This window comes from Orcinus orca, chromosome 16 (assembly GCF_937001465.1).
Source record: "Orcinus orca chromosome 16, mOrcOrc1.1, whole genome shotgun sequence".
NCBI lineage: Eukaryota > Metazoa > Chordata > Mammalia > Artiodactyla > Delphinidae > Orcinus > Orcinus orca.
In genome coordinates, this window is record NC_064574.1 from 80,180,135 (window position 1) to 80,197,591 (window position 17,457).

A 17,457-nucleotide genomic window follows, 5' to 3' on the forward strand; every position below is an offset into this window, starting at 1 on the left:
CTGGTCCCCAGCCCGCACAGGGGCTCGCTGTTGGGGCCAAGGGCAGCCGAAAGGAAGGAGCAGACGGCCCGTCTGCTAGGAATGAAGTGCTCACGACACAGCCTCCGAACGCGTGCTGGGACGGGAAGACGCCCCCTCTCCCGAGAGCCGGGGAGGGAGACGCCGCTGCTCACCTCTGGGGTGTTCTTCTTGAACTCTCGGCTCTGCTCGATGAGCCGCTTTCGCGACTGCTCGCTTTCATCCTGCCGGTTCGCCAATACTGTTGCGGTGGCATCGAGTTCCCTCTGCGGAGAGAAACAAGAAGGGAAGGCGAGATTGTAATTGCACTTTGTACGGGAGGAGAGCACATTTGCACCCGACCAGGGCACCGGGTGGCGGGGCGGCGGGGGAGCCCCGTGGCTCCAGGGATCACCACCTCGTGGCCCAGGAGGGTCTGGGGGCCAGCGGAAAGGGACCGGGGCACCACCAGGAGGCTCCCATCCGCCCCCGTGCACTGACTGGCTTGAAAAAACCAAACCAAACCCGCTCGGCTTGACATGCTGTATCGACAGGCGTATCACAAGTGACTGCTCCCATGACAGGACACGCAGATGCATTTTTCTTGGCTAAAACCAGAGTCAGGCCAGTGCCCAAACACCACCCCTCCCCGGAGTCACTCGCTTCTGCTCTTCACGAGTGTCTTTCCTGCCACGTCTCTGGGCCCCAGTCCTGCTGCTTGACTCCGGGCTGCTCCCCGGGGCATCCTGTCTGACTCTCTGGGCCTGGCATCTTCTGTAGTCACATCTGATTTGCTTTTGTTCAACAGATACTTATTGTGGGCTTACTAGAGGCCAGACATCATGTTCAGGACCTGTTAGTTGTTTTCAAAAGGGACCTTAAGAGGCAAGTCCCAAGAATAAGGATCTCCAGCGCCGTGTCAACTTGGGAAGCGAGGCACCTGGGAACAGTGTTATCTCCCAACCCCTAGACTTGCCCCTGAGCCTCTGAGAACCAACAGGAGCGGGTGGGCCCCTGTCGCACACAACAAACCGGCACGCGGAGCGTCAGAGAACCTGGGTCCTAGCTGGAAGCTCTGGGAGGAGAAGCCAAGAGGCTCCGTTTGAAACAAGCCTGCGGCAGATGGGCCCAGGAGGGTGGTGTCCTGGGCGGACAGCAGGAGTGCAAGGACACATTCCCGAAGCCACCGAGAGTTGCATTCTCGTGCTGGGTGGCTTTGGCTACTGAAGACACACACGGGCACATTCTGCTTAGGATGCGAGCGGCGGCTCCAAGTGGCTTCTCAGTGGTACAGCCCGTCGCCCCGAGGCCCAGCAGAGCTAAGGGAGGCGAGGAAACTCCAAGCTGAAGATCCATGCACAGACATCCAGGAAGCCAAGAGGCCTTCTACGCCCACCCTCCACCCACCCGGCTTCCTTTTTGGCGGAAGTAACCAAAGGCGTCTGCGAACCCTGCTGCTGAGCACTTCGTTCGTTCCGCTACAGGGTGGGCCGCTGCCAGACGGGGCGGCGGAGTGCTGGAACAAACATCTAGGGTGCTGTCAACTTGGAAATGGCAGAGAGTTTTTAAAGGGGTGGGGGGTTGGGGGGAGGAACAAGGGGGTGGGGGAGATGCCGCCACACCGCACTCTCTCCCTCCCTCCGCGCTTCTGGCATTGCGGCAATTCTTGGGCAAGCAAGTCCAAAAGAATAACGTGGGCTCGGATTCAAGAACAGATGTCAAAGCTACTGCAGAAAAGAGGGAAACACTGCACATTTTGATAGACCACATTTGAAACACATCCCAGTCAAGTGAAGGCAGGGGGGGAAAAAAAGAGCAACTGAAACCAATGTGGCAGCGTGGGGATGGAGACAGAGGAGAGAGCAATCGCAGATAAGCAGAAGGCTTCTCAAAAATATAAACAATCTGGTAAGGAGGAGGACTTAGACATCTATATTTAAGCAGCAGCAGCAGAAGTTATAAAAGGAGATTTCAAGAAAGGGGGTAAAAAGCCAATATTGAAATACGACAAAAAAAGTAAAGTTGATGTTTGGTTCCAATCACACACAGATGCAGAAAAGTTAGAGAAAAACAAAGAGCTTTCAGTGAAGACCCTACTTCCTGGGGCGGGGTGGGGGTGGGGGGGCGGCGGGGGAGGGGTCACTTAATCAGAGGGTGTCTGGTGACTTCTGCCGACAGGTGCTGGATGCTGGAGGCACACGGCCGACTGCAGGGTCCCAGACCTAGTGGGAAGAACTCGGGGACCATGGGGGTAGCACTGCAGGAGATGTCGAAGAGCACACGGTCTGTGGGCCTCCCTGGGCCCCTCGGTCCCCCCACCTCTCACTCTGAGGTCTGTCCCAGCCCGGCATCAAGGGGTTCCATGGGCAGATCCATCAGAAAGCCTGACTGCGGAGGGCTGAACCTGGCACAGGTCGCTTGATGGAAGGGAAACTGATCCACCCCTATCGCGGGGTAGCAGGGCCAGGGCACCCAAGGTGACCTGCTACTGGCATGCAGGGACCCAGGTGGCGGGGGGCCGCGGGGGGCATACCACACCCCCTTCGCCATGTGTGCAGACATACGCAGGCCCGAGTGAGAAACCAACAGGGCTCTCCGAAGTGCACCGGGTGCCGCCACCCACCGAGCATGAGCCTCTGCCACGCTGGGTCTGGCTGCTCAGGTTCAAGGCTCACAGTCTCAGTCCTGGAGGACATCAAGGCTTTCTAAGGCTCTGGGGACAACACAAAGGCAGGAGATGGCTATGAAACATAAGTCAAATACTGTTTTATTATCCACCCAGCCAGTCTATCCTCCAAATGTCACATATAATGATCCGTTAACAAGGGAACTGAATGTTTCAGGGGAGTGGCAGTGGGGGTCTAAAATACAGAACCCTCAGCCCCTGAGTCACTGGTCACATGTAACAAGGAGCACAGAGAGGCCCCACATCTGAAAGGCATTAAAAATTCACAAAGGGGATGTCCCTGGTGGTGCAGTGGTTAAGAATCCGCCTGCCACGGGTTCGAGCCCTGGTCCGGGAAGATCCCACATGCCGCGGAGCAACTAAGCCCGTGCGCCACAACTACTGAGCCTGTGCTCTAAAGCCCTCGAGCAACAACTACTGAGCCCACGCACCTGGAGCCCATGCTCTGCAACAAGAGAAGCCACCGCACCGCAACGAAGAGTAGCCCCCGCTCACCACAACTAGAGAAAGCCCACGCGCAGCAACGAAGACCCAACGCAGCCTAAATAAACAAATAAATAAATGAAATGTATTTAAAAACAAAGAACAAAAAAAAAACCAACCAAACAAAAAAAAGTGTAGAACAAACCTCAATGTCCAGCGATAGCACATAGTGTATCGGCATATCCACTCAAGAATTATTTTGCAAAAATGCAATCCTACATACACACAATATGAGATGGAATGATATTCAAGATATATTTAAGCAAAAAAAAGCAAAGGGCAAAACAATGTTACATTGTTTAAAAGAGTATCTATACACATGTTTGCATATGCTCTGCTTGTCTCTAGAAAGATGGAGAAACTTGAAACTGTGCTTGGCTCTGAGGAGGCCCGGGGGGGAGGGGACTTGCTCTCCAGGTATCTTTTGGCTATTCTGCTATGTATATGAATTACCTGATTGGAAAAGTCGCAATATATATTAATTTTATACATACTTAAAAACTGCTAATGTGAACAAAACGCACACGCATACAGTTACACAAACATATTTTACATGCTGCGTCCCCATATATGCGTGTGCGTGGTCTCCGTGTCCACCTGCCCAGGGACAGAGGCCTGGGATAGATGACCCCTGACTCACTCTGGTGATTCAAAAAGTGAGGCAAGTGCGTCCTTTGTCAAAACAACAGCTGTTTCTTGCACAACGTGCTGCACGCTGGCCAGTCTCAGGGCTTACAGACGAGTAGGAGGTGGCCGGTCACCGAAAACACCACTCAAGTCAAGCCCCAACCTTCCCAGTGAAGGGCAGAGGAGGGCGTCCTCTCTGAACTGTTCACAACTGTCCTCCTGCCGGAAACACCTGGCGACCAGGTCCCAGGTGACGGACACTGGTAGCAAACCCATGGGCTCTGAACAGGGGGCATTTCCAACTAGGCTGAAAGAGCTAGAAATGGTAACGACAAAGCATCTTGCAAGGACGGCACCTGGCTGCAGAAACTCTGGGGTTTTCTTTCAAAGTCATCATGGGATGACTGATGTCAGGGGGTGACAAGGTCCAGGGAAAGACCTCTGGCTTTGGACACCTCACCCCATGAAACTGGGGAGCTGCCCCCAAGAGCTGTGGACGCTGCAATCCTGTTTTCCTCACTGGCTTTGATTTCTGCGATGCTGCTTCTCCATTTCTGACAGATCCTCAGAGGGCAGAGCTCCCAACACTGGAAGTTTCTCTCTGCCTGAACCCCAGCCTCCCAGCCAAGTATTAAAGGCTCACTAAACACACACACAAGTAAAAAGCGACCATGCAGCTGCCTAAGGCTCACTAAACACACACACAAGTAAAAAGCGACCACGTAGCTGCCCATTTAAAAGGAACTTTGGGCGAAGTGTGTCCCAAAGAAACCCTCGCCTTTAAAGTGAGTGGTTAGCTGCTGGTTTTAAACGTGTGTGTGTGTGTGTGTGTGTGAGTGTGTGTCTGCAATGCTGCCACAATTTCTGTGAGATCCTCTCTCCCTGAGGCCCCCAGGCCAGGCCTGCTCTGGGCAGATGCACACAGGCCCTCTTTGCCCCCGGGGCCCCCGGGGCCCCCGGGCTGGTGGGGAAAACACACCAGCCAACTGCATCAGAGATGCGAGTAAAGTATTGTCTTTTCACTGTCGCTAACTTTGACTCAAAGAGTTGGTTCATCTGAGGCTTCTTCAGGGCTTATCTGTCAACTAATTAACAGCAAATCCTATATAAGAATTTAAAGTGGCTTTATTAGGGAAAATGCAGAGAGAGCACCTGTGCAGAAAGGGGAAGGCCAGCCATGGTTTCTGCACGAAGAAGGCCTTGGAACATTTTCTGTTTCGTTTCCTGCAATGGAATCGCTGGACAAATGGAAGCTACTCTGACTAGAAAGGGGTGAAAGGCCCAAGCCCACCCACCTGCCTCCTTCCATCACCCCCTCCCTGGCCTCCTACACGGAACATCTGGAGACCCTTCAGACAGTGGCCTTAGAGAACCCTGGTTTGGATTCCAGGCCCCACCCCTTTTCTAACCTGTGTGGTTTGGGGAGGTAACTAAGGCAATGCATGTCCACCTTGAGGCATGGCGAGCACTCCATCGAGGGGAGTTTTTCTGTCCCATCAGAGCCACACGCTTGACCTCAGGCTAGAATGCATTCCGCCACCAGTATCCCCAACTCAGCCGGGGGGCTCCAGGGATGCACAGGTGAATTGGAAGTTGACCCTGACCTCCAGGTACCCACAGTCCAGCTGAGGAAATTAGGCAGGCATGGAAGAGCGACAAGACAGAGGGGACCAGGCTGGTGGAACGAAAGCAGGCAGAGGTTAGATAAGGCAGGACACACTGCCAGCAAGAAGGGGCTCCAGGTTTTCGTGAAAGACGCCCATCTCGGCTGGGGCCTGTGTACGGGTAGGCCTGCGTCCGCCGGCCACCCTCCACCTCTTCCTCCTCGTCTTCCTCACCGAATCCCCAGTACAACTTCTGGTTGTGACTGCTGCTGTCAGAGACCATGAAAGGGGGCTTAGATGGAGCAGGACCAGGTCAGGTCCCCCCGGGGAGGCTGGCTTGGGCACAGAAGTGGTGAAAGGGCTGCTGAGAGGGGGCTGGGGCTAGAATGGACACACTGTGTTCAGTTAGAAGTCACAGACACTGACCAGGACACCCACTGTGAGCGTGCGCGCACGCACACACACACACTGTGCTCATACACGAGATCGCTCTGGAAGGCTCCCCAGGTTCAAGATCCTGGTGCCATTCCTCACACTGGGGAGGAAAATGAATGGGCGGGGGGCCGGGGCGGGGGGGTGGGAGGTCCTTTCACTGTCTACCCTTCTGTATCTTGTGGATTTTGGACACGTAAACGTAATGACCACTCCTAAAAAGTAAACATTTATCTTTTAAAATCTCATTTTTTCCCCTATAATGAGACGTGGGCTTTGAAGGACTGATAAGAGCCTATGAATGCCTCATTCCCAGCAGAGCCCTCACGTGGTCCTGCAGGAAGTGCGTTGTGTCCTGCTCCCGGGTGTGTGGACGGATGATGGTCTCTGTTTCAAGGAGAACCTTGCAGAATTCCCTAGGGAAACGTTAATGTTCTCACTTATTTTATAAGTGTAGGCAGGGAACCAAGTCTGACCCCATATCTCCCAAGTGTTCCTTCAGACACTTAATTCTTACCCATCACTTTCCCACTCACAGTCTTTGATTCACCACCGGGCGATACAAGGATCTGAATTCCGGCTACAGTGTTCTGTCACGTGATGTCAGGCTGCGGGCCAGCAGTCAGCATCCCCACCCAGGAAGCCACAGTCCTACAGAATCAGATGGACCTGGACGCGGCCCAGGAGAATCTCAACAGAAGGCAGGCGGTGCAGGAAAGGGGAACAAACGGAGAAAAGCAGAGCAACCGAAGGCGGGATGGCAGGAGGTGCTGGCGTGTGTACAGGGGGCTGCAACGAGGGTCCCTCGATGCCAGACCAAGGCGCCCTTGCCCCCTCATGGGTGTGAATCGCCACACAGCTATAAGGTCACCAGGACACACACACACACCCTGCAGGAAAGGGGACCTGTCATCCCTGCTCAAAAGCCTTCAGGGGCTTCCCAGGGGGTCTGGGTGAGACCACCAGGGCCCACCAGGCCCCTCACTCACCTCAGGCCCTCAGCACAGGCTCTTCCCTCTGCTTGGAAGACTTTCCCTTCTCTCTCCCATGGAACCTGTCAGATCTCTGCTCAAACACCGCTTCCCCTGCCCCTCATGCCCCTCCCACCCCAGAAGGTGTGCACCCGACTCCCTAAACTGTGCCTGTCTGCAATTCCGTACTGGCCTGGGTGCCTGTTTAACTCTGGGCGCCCCACAGGCTGTAAGCTCTGGGAAGAAGTGTTTTTGCCCACTTCACCTGGTGCTGGGGCACATCGTGGTCGGCCCTCCGTACCTGTGGGCACTGCATCCAGGGATCCAATCCACCAGGGGCTGAAAATATTCGAGGAAAAAAATTTCCAGAAAGTTCCCAAAAGCAAAACTAGAATTCACCACAATCCCGCAACTATTTACACAGCATTTACATTGTGTAAGGTAGTATAAATAATCTAGAGAGGGTTTAAAGTATACGGGAGGGCGTACTTAGATTATATGCAAATACTATGCCATATTATTTAAGGGACTTGAGCAAATCCCCATGGATACCGAGGGACTACTGTAGTCAGAATTTGCCAAAAGAAAGAGTAAGCTAAAAACAAAACAAAAAAAAAACAAGGAAAAATTAAAAGAATCACAAAATAAACTAAATGCGCCAACAGAAGTTCAGAGTAAGTGCAAAAGGGTTCAAAGGAAGAGAGGTTACTTCTGCGTGGGGGAAAAAAATCAGGAACAGCTTCAAGAAAATAATAGCACCTTTGAGAGAATTCTGGGGTGGGCAAGGATGCACACCGGACAGAGGGACCAAAAGAGGGGGAGGGCACAAATTTAAGAACTGCAGACAGCAAGGCTTCCAGTCGGAAAGAGAGAGGCTGCCAGAAAAAGGCCGGCCCAAGCACTGACCCTTGAATGAAAGAGAACAGTCTAGAACAGTTCAAGAGGCTGTGGAGGAAGGGGACAAGTTGACAGCGGCACCTTCTTGAAGGCAAGAAGGGATGAGGAGGGAGGGCAGGGGCGCCTGGAGGAGACCCACAGCCTCCTCCGGCTCAGCTTCAAAGGACCGTGGGTGGTTCCTTGGATGGTACCATTTTTCTAAGAATTAGGATCATCTGGCTACGCGGGGCTCATCTCTGCTGAAGGCGCCGGGGCAAGGTCTCCCTGCAGCCGAGGAAGCCACTGTCATCACAGCTCCACCGTGAGAACAGGAAACAGGAAAAACAGGGACAGGAAAAGTCCGTGCCAACAGTGCTTTGGGTAAAATAGGGAGCAGCAAAGCAGACATGGAGGGCTCGCTGTTGCGGCTCCTCCGGGCCTGTTGGCAGGGCCCGTGTCTGCTTCCCCAAGAGGGAGATCCCAGGAGGAGGCCCTCAGGCAGGGAAAGCACAGCTCCTGGGGGCACCCAGCACAGAGCCCAGCACGCACCAGGCGGGCAGCACACACGGGCGCGCTGGGCGGACAGGAGGCGAGCTCTCTGGGTTAATCACACTCTGAGGTTCTCAGGGAACGTGCAAGGGACTGCCTACAGTTGAAGTTTCTAGTTGTCTGGGGGCTTAATCAAAAACACCGTTTCAACCCTTGCGGAAACCTGCATGGTGTAGTTAGCTATCTTCTCCTGTCTTGGAGTTTAGAGTCGAATGAACAGAAGGTAACCTCTTGGCGGGGTCTCACAGAGCACAGTGGGGTTCCCTGTGCCCAGGGAAAGCAGAGAGAACGGCCAGGGACTAGGAACTGGGTGGGAGGGTGGGGGAGCTGGCAGGGCGGCGCAGAGGCCAGTCTGCATACAGACTCCCACCACCTTTTAGCTCTGGACCAAGCCAGCCCTCTAACCTAAAAGGGGAACGCTGATACACACAGAGCTGCTGTGAGGATTAAGTAAGATGAAATGCCTGGTACGAGTGAGCATGTTAGAGCCCACCTGAAATAAAGATCGTTTTCTCATGTTCCTTTAACTCTGAAGAAAAGGTTATCGTGTGTCAAGTATGTATCATACATCTAGTAGGTACTTGATATTTCTTGATTCTGGGAGATGACTTGATATTAATTCCCAATCTAAGAAATTCAAGTGAAACAATTCACTCCAACATACACTTACTGCCTGAGGTCTTTCCATCTAAAGGTGGGCTGGCACAGAGGTGGGGGGCAGAGTTCTTACGTTTTTAAATAGAACTCTGATTTTGGATCGAGTGAATGCGTTACCTATTCAGAAACTAAAATTGAACAAAAATAAATAAATCATCCTAACAAAAGCTACGAGCCTTTCTGTGAATTCCTCGGCACAGAGAAATTTCAAGAGAGAACAAGATTTTGTTTCTTATTGTTTTTCACCCCGTCGGAAACCCACTACGCAGAGACAAAAATGCCAGATGTATCTAACCCGCATTGCACTACATGTAATACTTGACAGACTCATTTAAAGAGTGAGATGTGAGAGACGGCATCTCGGTGATGCATGATGAAACACAGGCGATCAGAGGCCTGGGTCGCTGTGGCCCAGGACCGGTGCAGGGAGAGGGAAGGACGCCTTTTAACCCTAACTAACAGGATTCTGTTACTAATCGAAACGAATGAAACTGCTGTCGTCTGCCCGGCTCTGAACTACAACAGTGTCTGTTGCGTAAGTTGCATTCTTTACTGTTCTTTGGCCACATGGCAAAGCAAAACGAAATTCTGCCTTGGCAGCCTCCGCCTTTCAGGCACACACAGCTCCAAATGGCGGAAGTGCTCTCTCCCTCTCTGATCTTAAACTTCTCCAAGGAGCCCAAAAGCCTTTCATGCCCCACCCTCCACCCCCACCCCAAGATGCCACTAGGGTTGGTCCTTGCTGTCTGGTTGTCTCTTTTTCCTGGGCTATCACCTTCTCCCCTGGCCGTCTTGTTCCTGGGTGAGTCTCTTTTCTTCTGCTTGTCCCCCAGGTCACAGCCTCTGCCATCCCCTCCTGAGGTGGCCGCTGTCACTCCCCGTCCCGTGGGCCTCAGCCCACCTGGGGAAGAGGCAGCCACAGGAGCTTGGCTAATCCCATGTCACAGATGAGGAGACCAAGGCCGGGCGCGGACGCGACGTACTTGCTAACAAATGCCCAGGGAAGAGGCCCTTGACTCCGTGTCTTTTTCTCAATCTTCTTATGCTTACTATACATTATGAGACAAATTCCAAAACGAAGTGGAATCTTGTTAAAATGTGAAATGTCCATGAAGGCTGATCTGGTTGGGGGGTGGGGGAGATCTTTGGCTAAAGCGTTCATTTCCCTGCCGAGCTCAGTGCAACTGGCCCACTGGTCTGGCTGCAGGACAGGAGACGGACGTCAGAGAGAACAGATCCGCCTAAACTCCCGGATTCACAATGGAGAGAGAGAGAGACTCGAGAGATCTCCAGTGGGCTGAGCTGCCAACCAATGAATTGGAACCAGGGACCAATTAGTGGAGTGAAGCGGACGAATGGGAAAGGCAGCCTCCAAAACAGTGGCCACTAGCCACGTGTGAATCGAAATTAAATTACAAATTCCTCAGTCGCAGTAGCCGCACGTTGAGGGCTACTGACAACTGTATTCGATGGCACAGACACAGACCATTCCATCAATGTGGGAAGTTCTGCTGGACAGCGACAGTCTAGGACTCCCCAGGTTCTGAGGGTAACATTATTAACTGCTACAAAGCAGAGACTGCTGCCCCATTTCACAAACTGAGTAAACTGATGATCAGATGACCAGGCTTTGCCCAAATCACACCACGAAGTGGTTGGAAATGAGATCTGAATCCAGCTCTGGGTAACTAACTCCATGGAAGCCGAAGCTCCTTGAGGTATAAAACCCCAGCAGTGCCTCTTTCCCAAGCTCCGGCTTAACGCACTTGACTTTCTCTAGGAAACAGGAGGCAAGGCCATGGGCTAAAAATGAGGCAGGAGCAGGAAAAACGTGTTTTAATCTCAAAAATAATTATGCCACTGCCAAAAGGAGTGATTCCAATCTCATCTACGCTGGTAAATGTTTTCCTCCTAAAGTATTTGTTTCAGAAATAAGCCTTTAATTTGAATACTTTAAGAGCCAAAATTTCTGTCTGTTGAAAATATTTATTTCTATTGTTTGGCAGGAATCAATTTGTTAGGGCACCAGCCACTCTGGCAAAGGTTCCCTTCCACTTCTCTGGGAAAACACTTGGCGGCAAAGCCATCCACCGCCCTGCAGCTCACTCGCTCTCTGCCGGGGCTGCCCCGGCCACAAACATCTGCCGGCGCAGACGCAGGCTGTGAATCAAACCCAGTGTGTGTGCAAGGAAAGACGCGCTTTGGGGGTTACTAGGAATACATAGCTGGGCTCAGTGGGCAATCAGCTGAAAGTGATTTCCAGGAGCAGAGGACATTTTCTTTAATTATTCTGAAGGTGGTAGAAGACCTGGGGCCCAGTATCAGGTGATTTTCCACATAGCCCCGTCTCTCCCACCGTTAGTGAAGTCTAGGAAGCAAGCAGCAGAGTTTCAGGAAGAGCCAGCTCCATCCTGCCTACAAGAATCTGGACAGGTCACCAGGATGCCCTGAGCCTTGGTTTCCGCATCTGTAAAATATGCCACCTACCCTGGCTCGAAGGGTTGTTGGAAAACTGCGTGACATAAAGAATAAGAAAAACTCTTGCAAGTTAAAGAACTTCCACAGAAATGGTAGTTCTTCTTATCTCCTGCGAGGATAAAGTATCCTACAATTTCCTCACTTAGCTCCCTTTTTTATACACTACGGGGGTGGAGGGGGGCTTAAGAGACAGAGCATGAAAGTTAAAAGCTATCACAGTTACAGGTGAAGTGCTAATAACTTCATTTTGGAACTGTCAGGCTTGGTTTTTTTAAATCACAGCCGTGGCTTGCACTAGCACTCTACCTGTAGCTGTGTTCCCTTCTCACATTTTAATTAGCAAATAAGAACTCCAGAAAGCTCTCAGAATGTTTTCGCCTGGAGTTTGTAAGCAAAGGTTGAAAGCTGCCAAGTGGCTCCCGGGGGAAACCAACCCCCTAACAGACACCTACCAACGATGCTGAGCAGGTTCATCTGAGCAGCTCATTTCAGGCCAAGAGATGCCACCTCTGAGCCAGCTTTGATTTTAGTTTTGCGTTAATTTTCAAGCGAGCAAGGTTTACAACATCCTGCCACTGGCTGGATGGCAGTGGAGAACTGCTGCCCGCCAGACAGCCCGGCACAGTGACACTCGTGTGGCAAAGTGAATGTCGCACGTGATTCCTTCACTCTCTCCTGGCACCAGGGCTGCTGGCCGCTATCAGGGAACCGGGGTGCTGGGCAGCAACAGGTGACATCACGTGAGGGCTCCCAGTGCCGAGAGCAGGGGTGTGATCTTAAAGGGGCCGTTTCAATCCTCAAAGAGTTCCACCTCTGGCTATGCTAGAGGGACACCCGGGAAGAAAAAAAGGGCTGCTCCGGGAGCTGCCCTGGAAGTACTGTTCCAGTCTGCCCACTCCACCCTGTCCGGGGAGCTTTCTAAGAAAAAGCTGGAGGGGCACTTTATTTATTTTAATATTTATTTATCTGGTTGCGTCAGGTCTTAGTTGCGGCTTGCCAGCTCCTTAGTTGCTGCACATGGGCTCCTTAGTTGTGGCATGCATGTGGGATCTAGTTCCCTGACCAGGGATCGAACCCGGGCCCCCTGCACTGGGAGTGCAGAGTCCTATCCACTGCGCCACCAGGGAAGTCCCTGGAGGGGCACTTTAACTCAGACTTTATCGAGCCAGCTACAGAGCTATTGTTAACTCTCTAAACTCACGTGAAAGGATGAGGACACACAATTGACCAGCACAATTACGGCAAACTACTACTGACTCTGGAATGGGTTCAGATACTCGCACCCACAGCCCTCAGCCAGTGCAAGCTGTTGCCCGGTGTGGACAGGTGACCCACGGCCTCCTGAGCGCCCCACGAGGGCTGGGGGTGGGGGGGGAAGGGGAGGGGGAGGTTGTGTGTGTGCACATAGAAGGGGGGCTAGTTCTTGAGGCAGAAAACCAATGCCAATTACAAAGCATTCCCAACCTCTCTGTGACCCCTCCAAGTTCAGGGTCTCATCACCTGTTTTCCCCTAACTCTGGGTGTTATTTCTTAACTACACAGACACCCAGAAGATTTCTGAGCTCAGTAAAATGACGCCACTTGTTTTGGCCCAGGAATGACATTTCCCTGTACCCTCTGTTCTTGGTTCTCTGTGTGATTTCTTGAGGAGCAGCGGGGAGGAGGTGGTCCTGATCTGCTTCGGGGTCAAAAGGCAGCTCCCAGTAGAGTGTGATTTATAAAAGGACACCTCTCACCCCGTGGCCTCCTCGGCAATATCAGTCAGAGGCGGGGACCCCAGGGCACTGCCCATGCAGCACCCGAAGCAATGCTGGCCAAGAGGCCTTCGTCACACTCTCTGGCTCTTCCTCTGACCACATCACCCCATCACAGGCAGGAAGCCGCAGGCAGTACTGTACAAGCAGCAGCCACTGGCTTCTATGCCAGCAGACACTTGATCCTGCCAGGCTAATGTAAACATAAAGGAAATATTGCCATAGATCCGAAATGAGAATCAAGCTCGTCAATCATCAAAAACAAAAGCGATCAGTCGTGTCCCGCATCCTCTACTTCCTAATCCTGGAACGCACAGCCATATATTGATCCTGTCAAGATTTTCAGCAAGAACTGAGACAAAAGAGAATTTCCTGCTTTACTCCTAGCTATAGAACTCCATCCCTAAGTGTCCGCTTAACGGGTCTCACTGGATTTCTAGACACCTGTATTATGCTAAAGAAACTGCACATAATCGCCACTAGCAAAGGCTTGTTATGCACGGCTGCAGCAGGAACCCCTGAACTTGGGGAGGTCCAATGAATCATGGACTAACCATGAAGACTCCGCTTGCATCCCAAAGACTCTCAGAAGAAAGGATGTGACTGGTTTCAGAGACGGTGGGACCAAGCGTGCACACCTGTGTGAAACGAGGGCCAAAGGCAACCAAAAGCTTCCCTCCCCTAGAACAGCCATTCGGCCCAAGTGCCCCAGGACGCTGCTCCCCTCCTACCCGGCCCCTTAGTCAACTCATCCGTCCAGCAGGGGCATTCCCGAGCTCCTCCTGGAAGGACAAGACAGGGCACAAAAGGGCAACAAACCACACCAGTGCTCAGAGCTTACAACCAAGGAAGACAGCCAGACGCTGTGAGGCGGGACATGCCAGGAGTGGTTCTGAGACAGCTGGGAGTTGATAGCGAAGATCGGGGAAGACTTGGGACTTCCCTGGCGGTCCAGTGGTTAACACTCCACGCTTCCAACTGCAGGGGGCACGGGTTCAATCCCTGCTCGCGGAACTAAGATCCCACACGCCCTGCAGCGCGGCCAAAAAATTTTAAAAAAGCAAACAAAAACAAATACGAAAACAAAAGATCGCGGAAGACTTCATAGGAAAGGTTAGCAGGGGACGGCCCCAAAGGATGGGTGTGATTTCACTGAGGGGGGGAGCTGGGAGGATTCTAGAAGGCAAAGAATGGGCAGAGAGACATGATAAAAACCGCTGCAGCTACAGTTTATCAACTCATGCTCTACGCCCCTTGTCATTTTTCATGGCCACGGTGATCCTACAACAGCCATCACTCCTGTTCCACCAATGAGCGAGGATACCGACGTTCAGAGGTGAAGGGGACCTGACCGAGATCACACATTTACGGAGGGAGACGTAAAAGGCCACGTTTTCTGCACCTAACGCTGCTCCCTCCGCTACAGAAGGACGCTCTTGGAAGCGCACCAGGCGTGGGGCTGACGTGGGGACGGTGGGCTCTGGGGGCACAACGGGGGACACCCTGGGGTTCCTGCCTCTTCTAAAGCTCTGGGATGACGTCCTAACGGTGGAACTGGTGACGCGGTTCTTCAAATCCCCCAGCCTCCCTTTTCTGTCGTCCGCCCCCCTCCCCTACCCCGGGGATGGGGCAGTTCCCTCAGCTTACTGGTGGAAGAAGACAGTGGGGTCTCGAGGCCAGAGCTACTTGTTGCGAGCTGGGCCACTAAGGCAGAGGAAGTGGGTCTAGGGACAGCGCGGGGCCGCCTCATCGGAGCCCTGAACGCGCATCTGACTCTGTGCTGAACCCACGTGTGGCTGACTCCAGGCTACTGTGCTTTAGAAAGATCACGCTGGCGGCGACGGGGAGAACGGATTTGAGCGAGGAGAGGCTGAGAGCTGGTCACGCGGTTCAGAAAAGCAGCCACGGGGCGAGGGAGTTTGCCACCCCGTAAAATCTGCTGTGAGATCAAGAAAAAGGAAGGGAACCAGAAACGTCTCTGAAAGAATCCTGAATTGGCTTCAGTCAATAAAGTAATACAGGAAGCCGCCGCAAGAAGGGAAAATAGGATATACTAAAATGGAATTACAAGCCTGGCACTGAAAGGCGGTGGGGACTCTCTCCACCCCGGCTGCTGCCAGCTTCTGCCCCCGTCCCCCCTGATTTACATGCTCATGGGGGTCCCAGAGCCAATCGGCAGCGGACCTGTCAAATCTGACTGCTGGAATAAAAATGGAAAGGCCGAGTGGCAGCCGTAACATGGAATTTCCTTGTTTTTATTAGTTTAAGGCTCTTAAAGAGTAACTTTTACATTGGGGAAAACTTTTCAAATATGTACTACTTGCAACGTAGATCCAGTTACCTCTCACATGTTTTCAATCATTCTGCTTGCCAATTCTACTAGTTATCAAAAGACATTTGTGGTTTAAAGCAGGGGAACGGGCTTCCCGCTCCCGGCACATCTGCCCTTCCCGCGGTGACCTCACCCTGCTGGATCCCGAGCCCGGCCGGCTGCCAGAGGCCTGATGGGGCAGACAGGGGCGCGCTACTGGGTCCCACAGCTGGAGGATGGTGTGACGGATTATTCGGCAGCTCTGGCACTACAGGGACACCTGGGTGTGGACTTCTTTTTTTTGAAACAAAAACTATTGATAAAATCCAGCTTTTCTGCATTACTGTTCCTACTTAAATGAATCCGGGAACGCAAGTTTCTCTTGAACCGCACACACACCAAAAAAAACATGGTTCCTCGGTTTTCGATTCTTACAGCTAAACCTATTGAGATCTGGGGATGGAAAGGGGCTGGTCGTGCTGCGTTCTGGGCGTTATTCAACACTGAAGCCGGGCATGAAAAGAGCCAAGTGTTTACGATGCCCCCACGTGCGATGCTTAAACCAGCAAAACTAAGGAAGCCTAGCTCGTTCTTCGCTGTTAGAAGTCTCCTCGTTAACTGGGAGCAGAATCCCCGGACTCCAAATAAAGAGCCTCTTGTTCTCTTCTTGCTGTGTTAACCCAACACACCCAGGAGTGGCTGAGCCTTCAAGGTGTCAAACCACAGATGTCTAATATCCAATGATGTGGAGCTCCGTGCTGTTACTCAGAGGACAGAGATGGGCGGCGGAAGTCTGACACCCCACTGAAAACAAAATGAAACACACACCGTGTCCTGAATGGTTTACTTGACGTACATTCAGAGGAAGACCTAGGAAGATGAGAGGAAATCGCGTGGGTGTGCTGGCTGGAAGGAGGCTGCCCTCCCGGTACCACGTGCTCCACACGTGGCAGCACGTGCGTGACCTGCTTTGTACCAGGGTCAGAGTCCCCCTTGGAGCCAGGTGGCATCTTATTCTACACGTGGACCGAAAGCAGGCCTTAGGCATAAAAGACTAAAGGACTGACAGCTCGTGAGAGACCGCTGCCGGTGGGTCATGGCTAGTGGTCTGTGCATTTCTGGTGTGAACATGTACTTTCCCCCCGTAAAGACAAAGAGGCAAACAGACCCTCTGAGATGAAAAAGAACCACACATTCGGTTTGTTAGGGACGGGCTCCAAACTTCCGGCACAAACATTTATTTTTTAATCAAGCCAATTTTTTTTTTCCATTTGAAACCTGTTAATTCCATGACTGAGAATTCATCAAGTTTCAGACTGGAATTAATTTTAACAAGGCTTTATATCAGAAATATTAGTCGATGGAGCTGTGGAAGTGGCCTCACTTCACACACTGTCACGGGAAAGTCTGTGCGTTCGAGATCCCTTCAGATGGTGGGCTTCACGGCGATGGAGTGGGGGGGCCGCCGTGAAGCTGAAGTGTGTGAGCTCCCCGACTTGCTCCTGGGGGCTCGCGGAGCTGGGGGAAGCCACGCTGGCAGCCTGGTCCCTGGCCCTTCGCACACAAAGCTGACTGTGGTTACTTCCCTGGGCGGGGAGGGGACTGTCACCGCACACACCCTCTTACTTTTCACCTACTCTGGGTGAGGACCACCCCACCCCCACCCCCACCCCTGTGCTTGGTGGTTCTTTGTCCTATAGCCGCTTCCCCACCAGCGCCCTTTCTGAGACTTCACTGCTGTCACAAACATCTCTGCCCCGCCCTGGAAAGCAGCTGCGCTGTTTCAGGCAAGCTGGAAATCAGGAGGCTGTCGATGTGGTCCGCTCTCCGGGGGCGTGGATCCTGCTTCATCCTGTTGGTGATACAAGGAACTGCGGCCCCTGAATCCTCAGGAATCCGTCCTCTTACTCACTGCCACCACTACAATAATTAGGCAACAGCTGTCACCTCTTCACTGATTCTGCCTGAAAGATCACTGCGACATCTTTTGGAGGCAGGCTTGGCTGGGCACATCACTGCAGGGAGCCCCGCG

General features: G+C 52.6%; 1 protein-coding gene across 6 annotated transcripts in view; it reads right to left on the minus strand.

Annotated features, from left to right (window-relative positions):
- The window catches only part of CUX1 (cut like homeobox 1), a 373,427-nt gene that overhangs the window by 293,296 nt on the left and 62,674 nt on the right, over positions 1–17,457 (minus strand). For all 6 annotated transcript variants that reach the window (XM_049698866.1, XM_049698865.1, XM_049698864.1 and 3 more), the window contains exon 2: positions 174–284. In XM_049698866.1, coding sequence (XP_049554823.1) covers positions 174–284 — 111 coding nt within the window. The remainder of the gene's footprint in view (positions 1–173; positions 285–17,457) is intronic.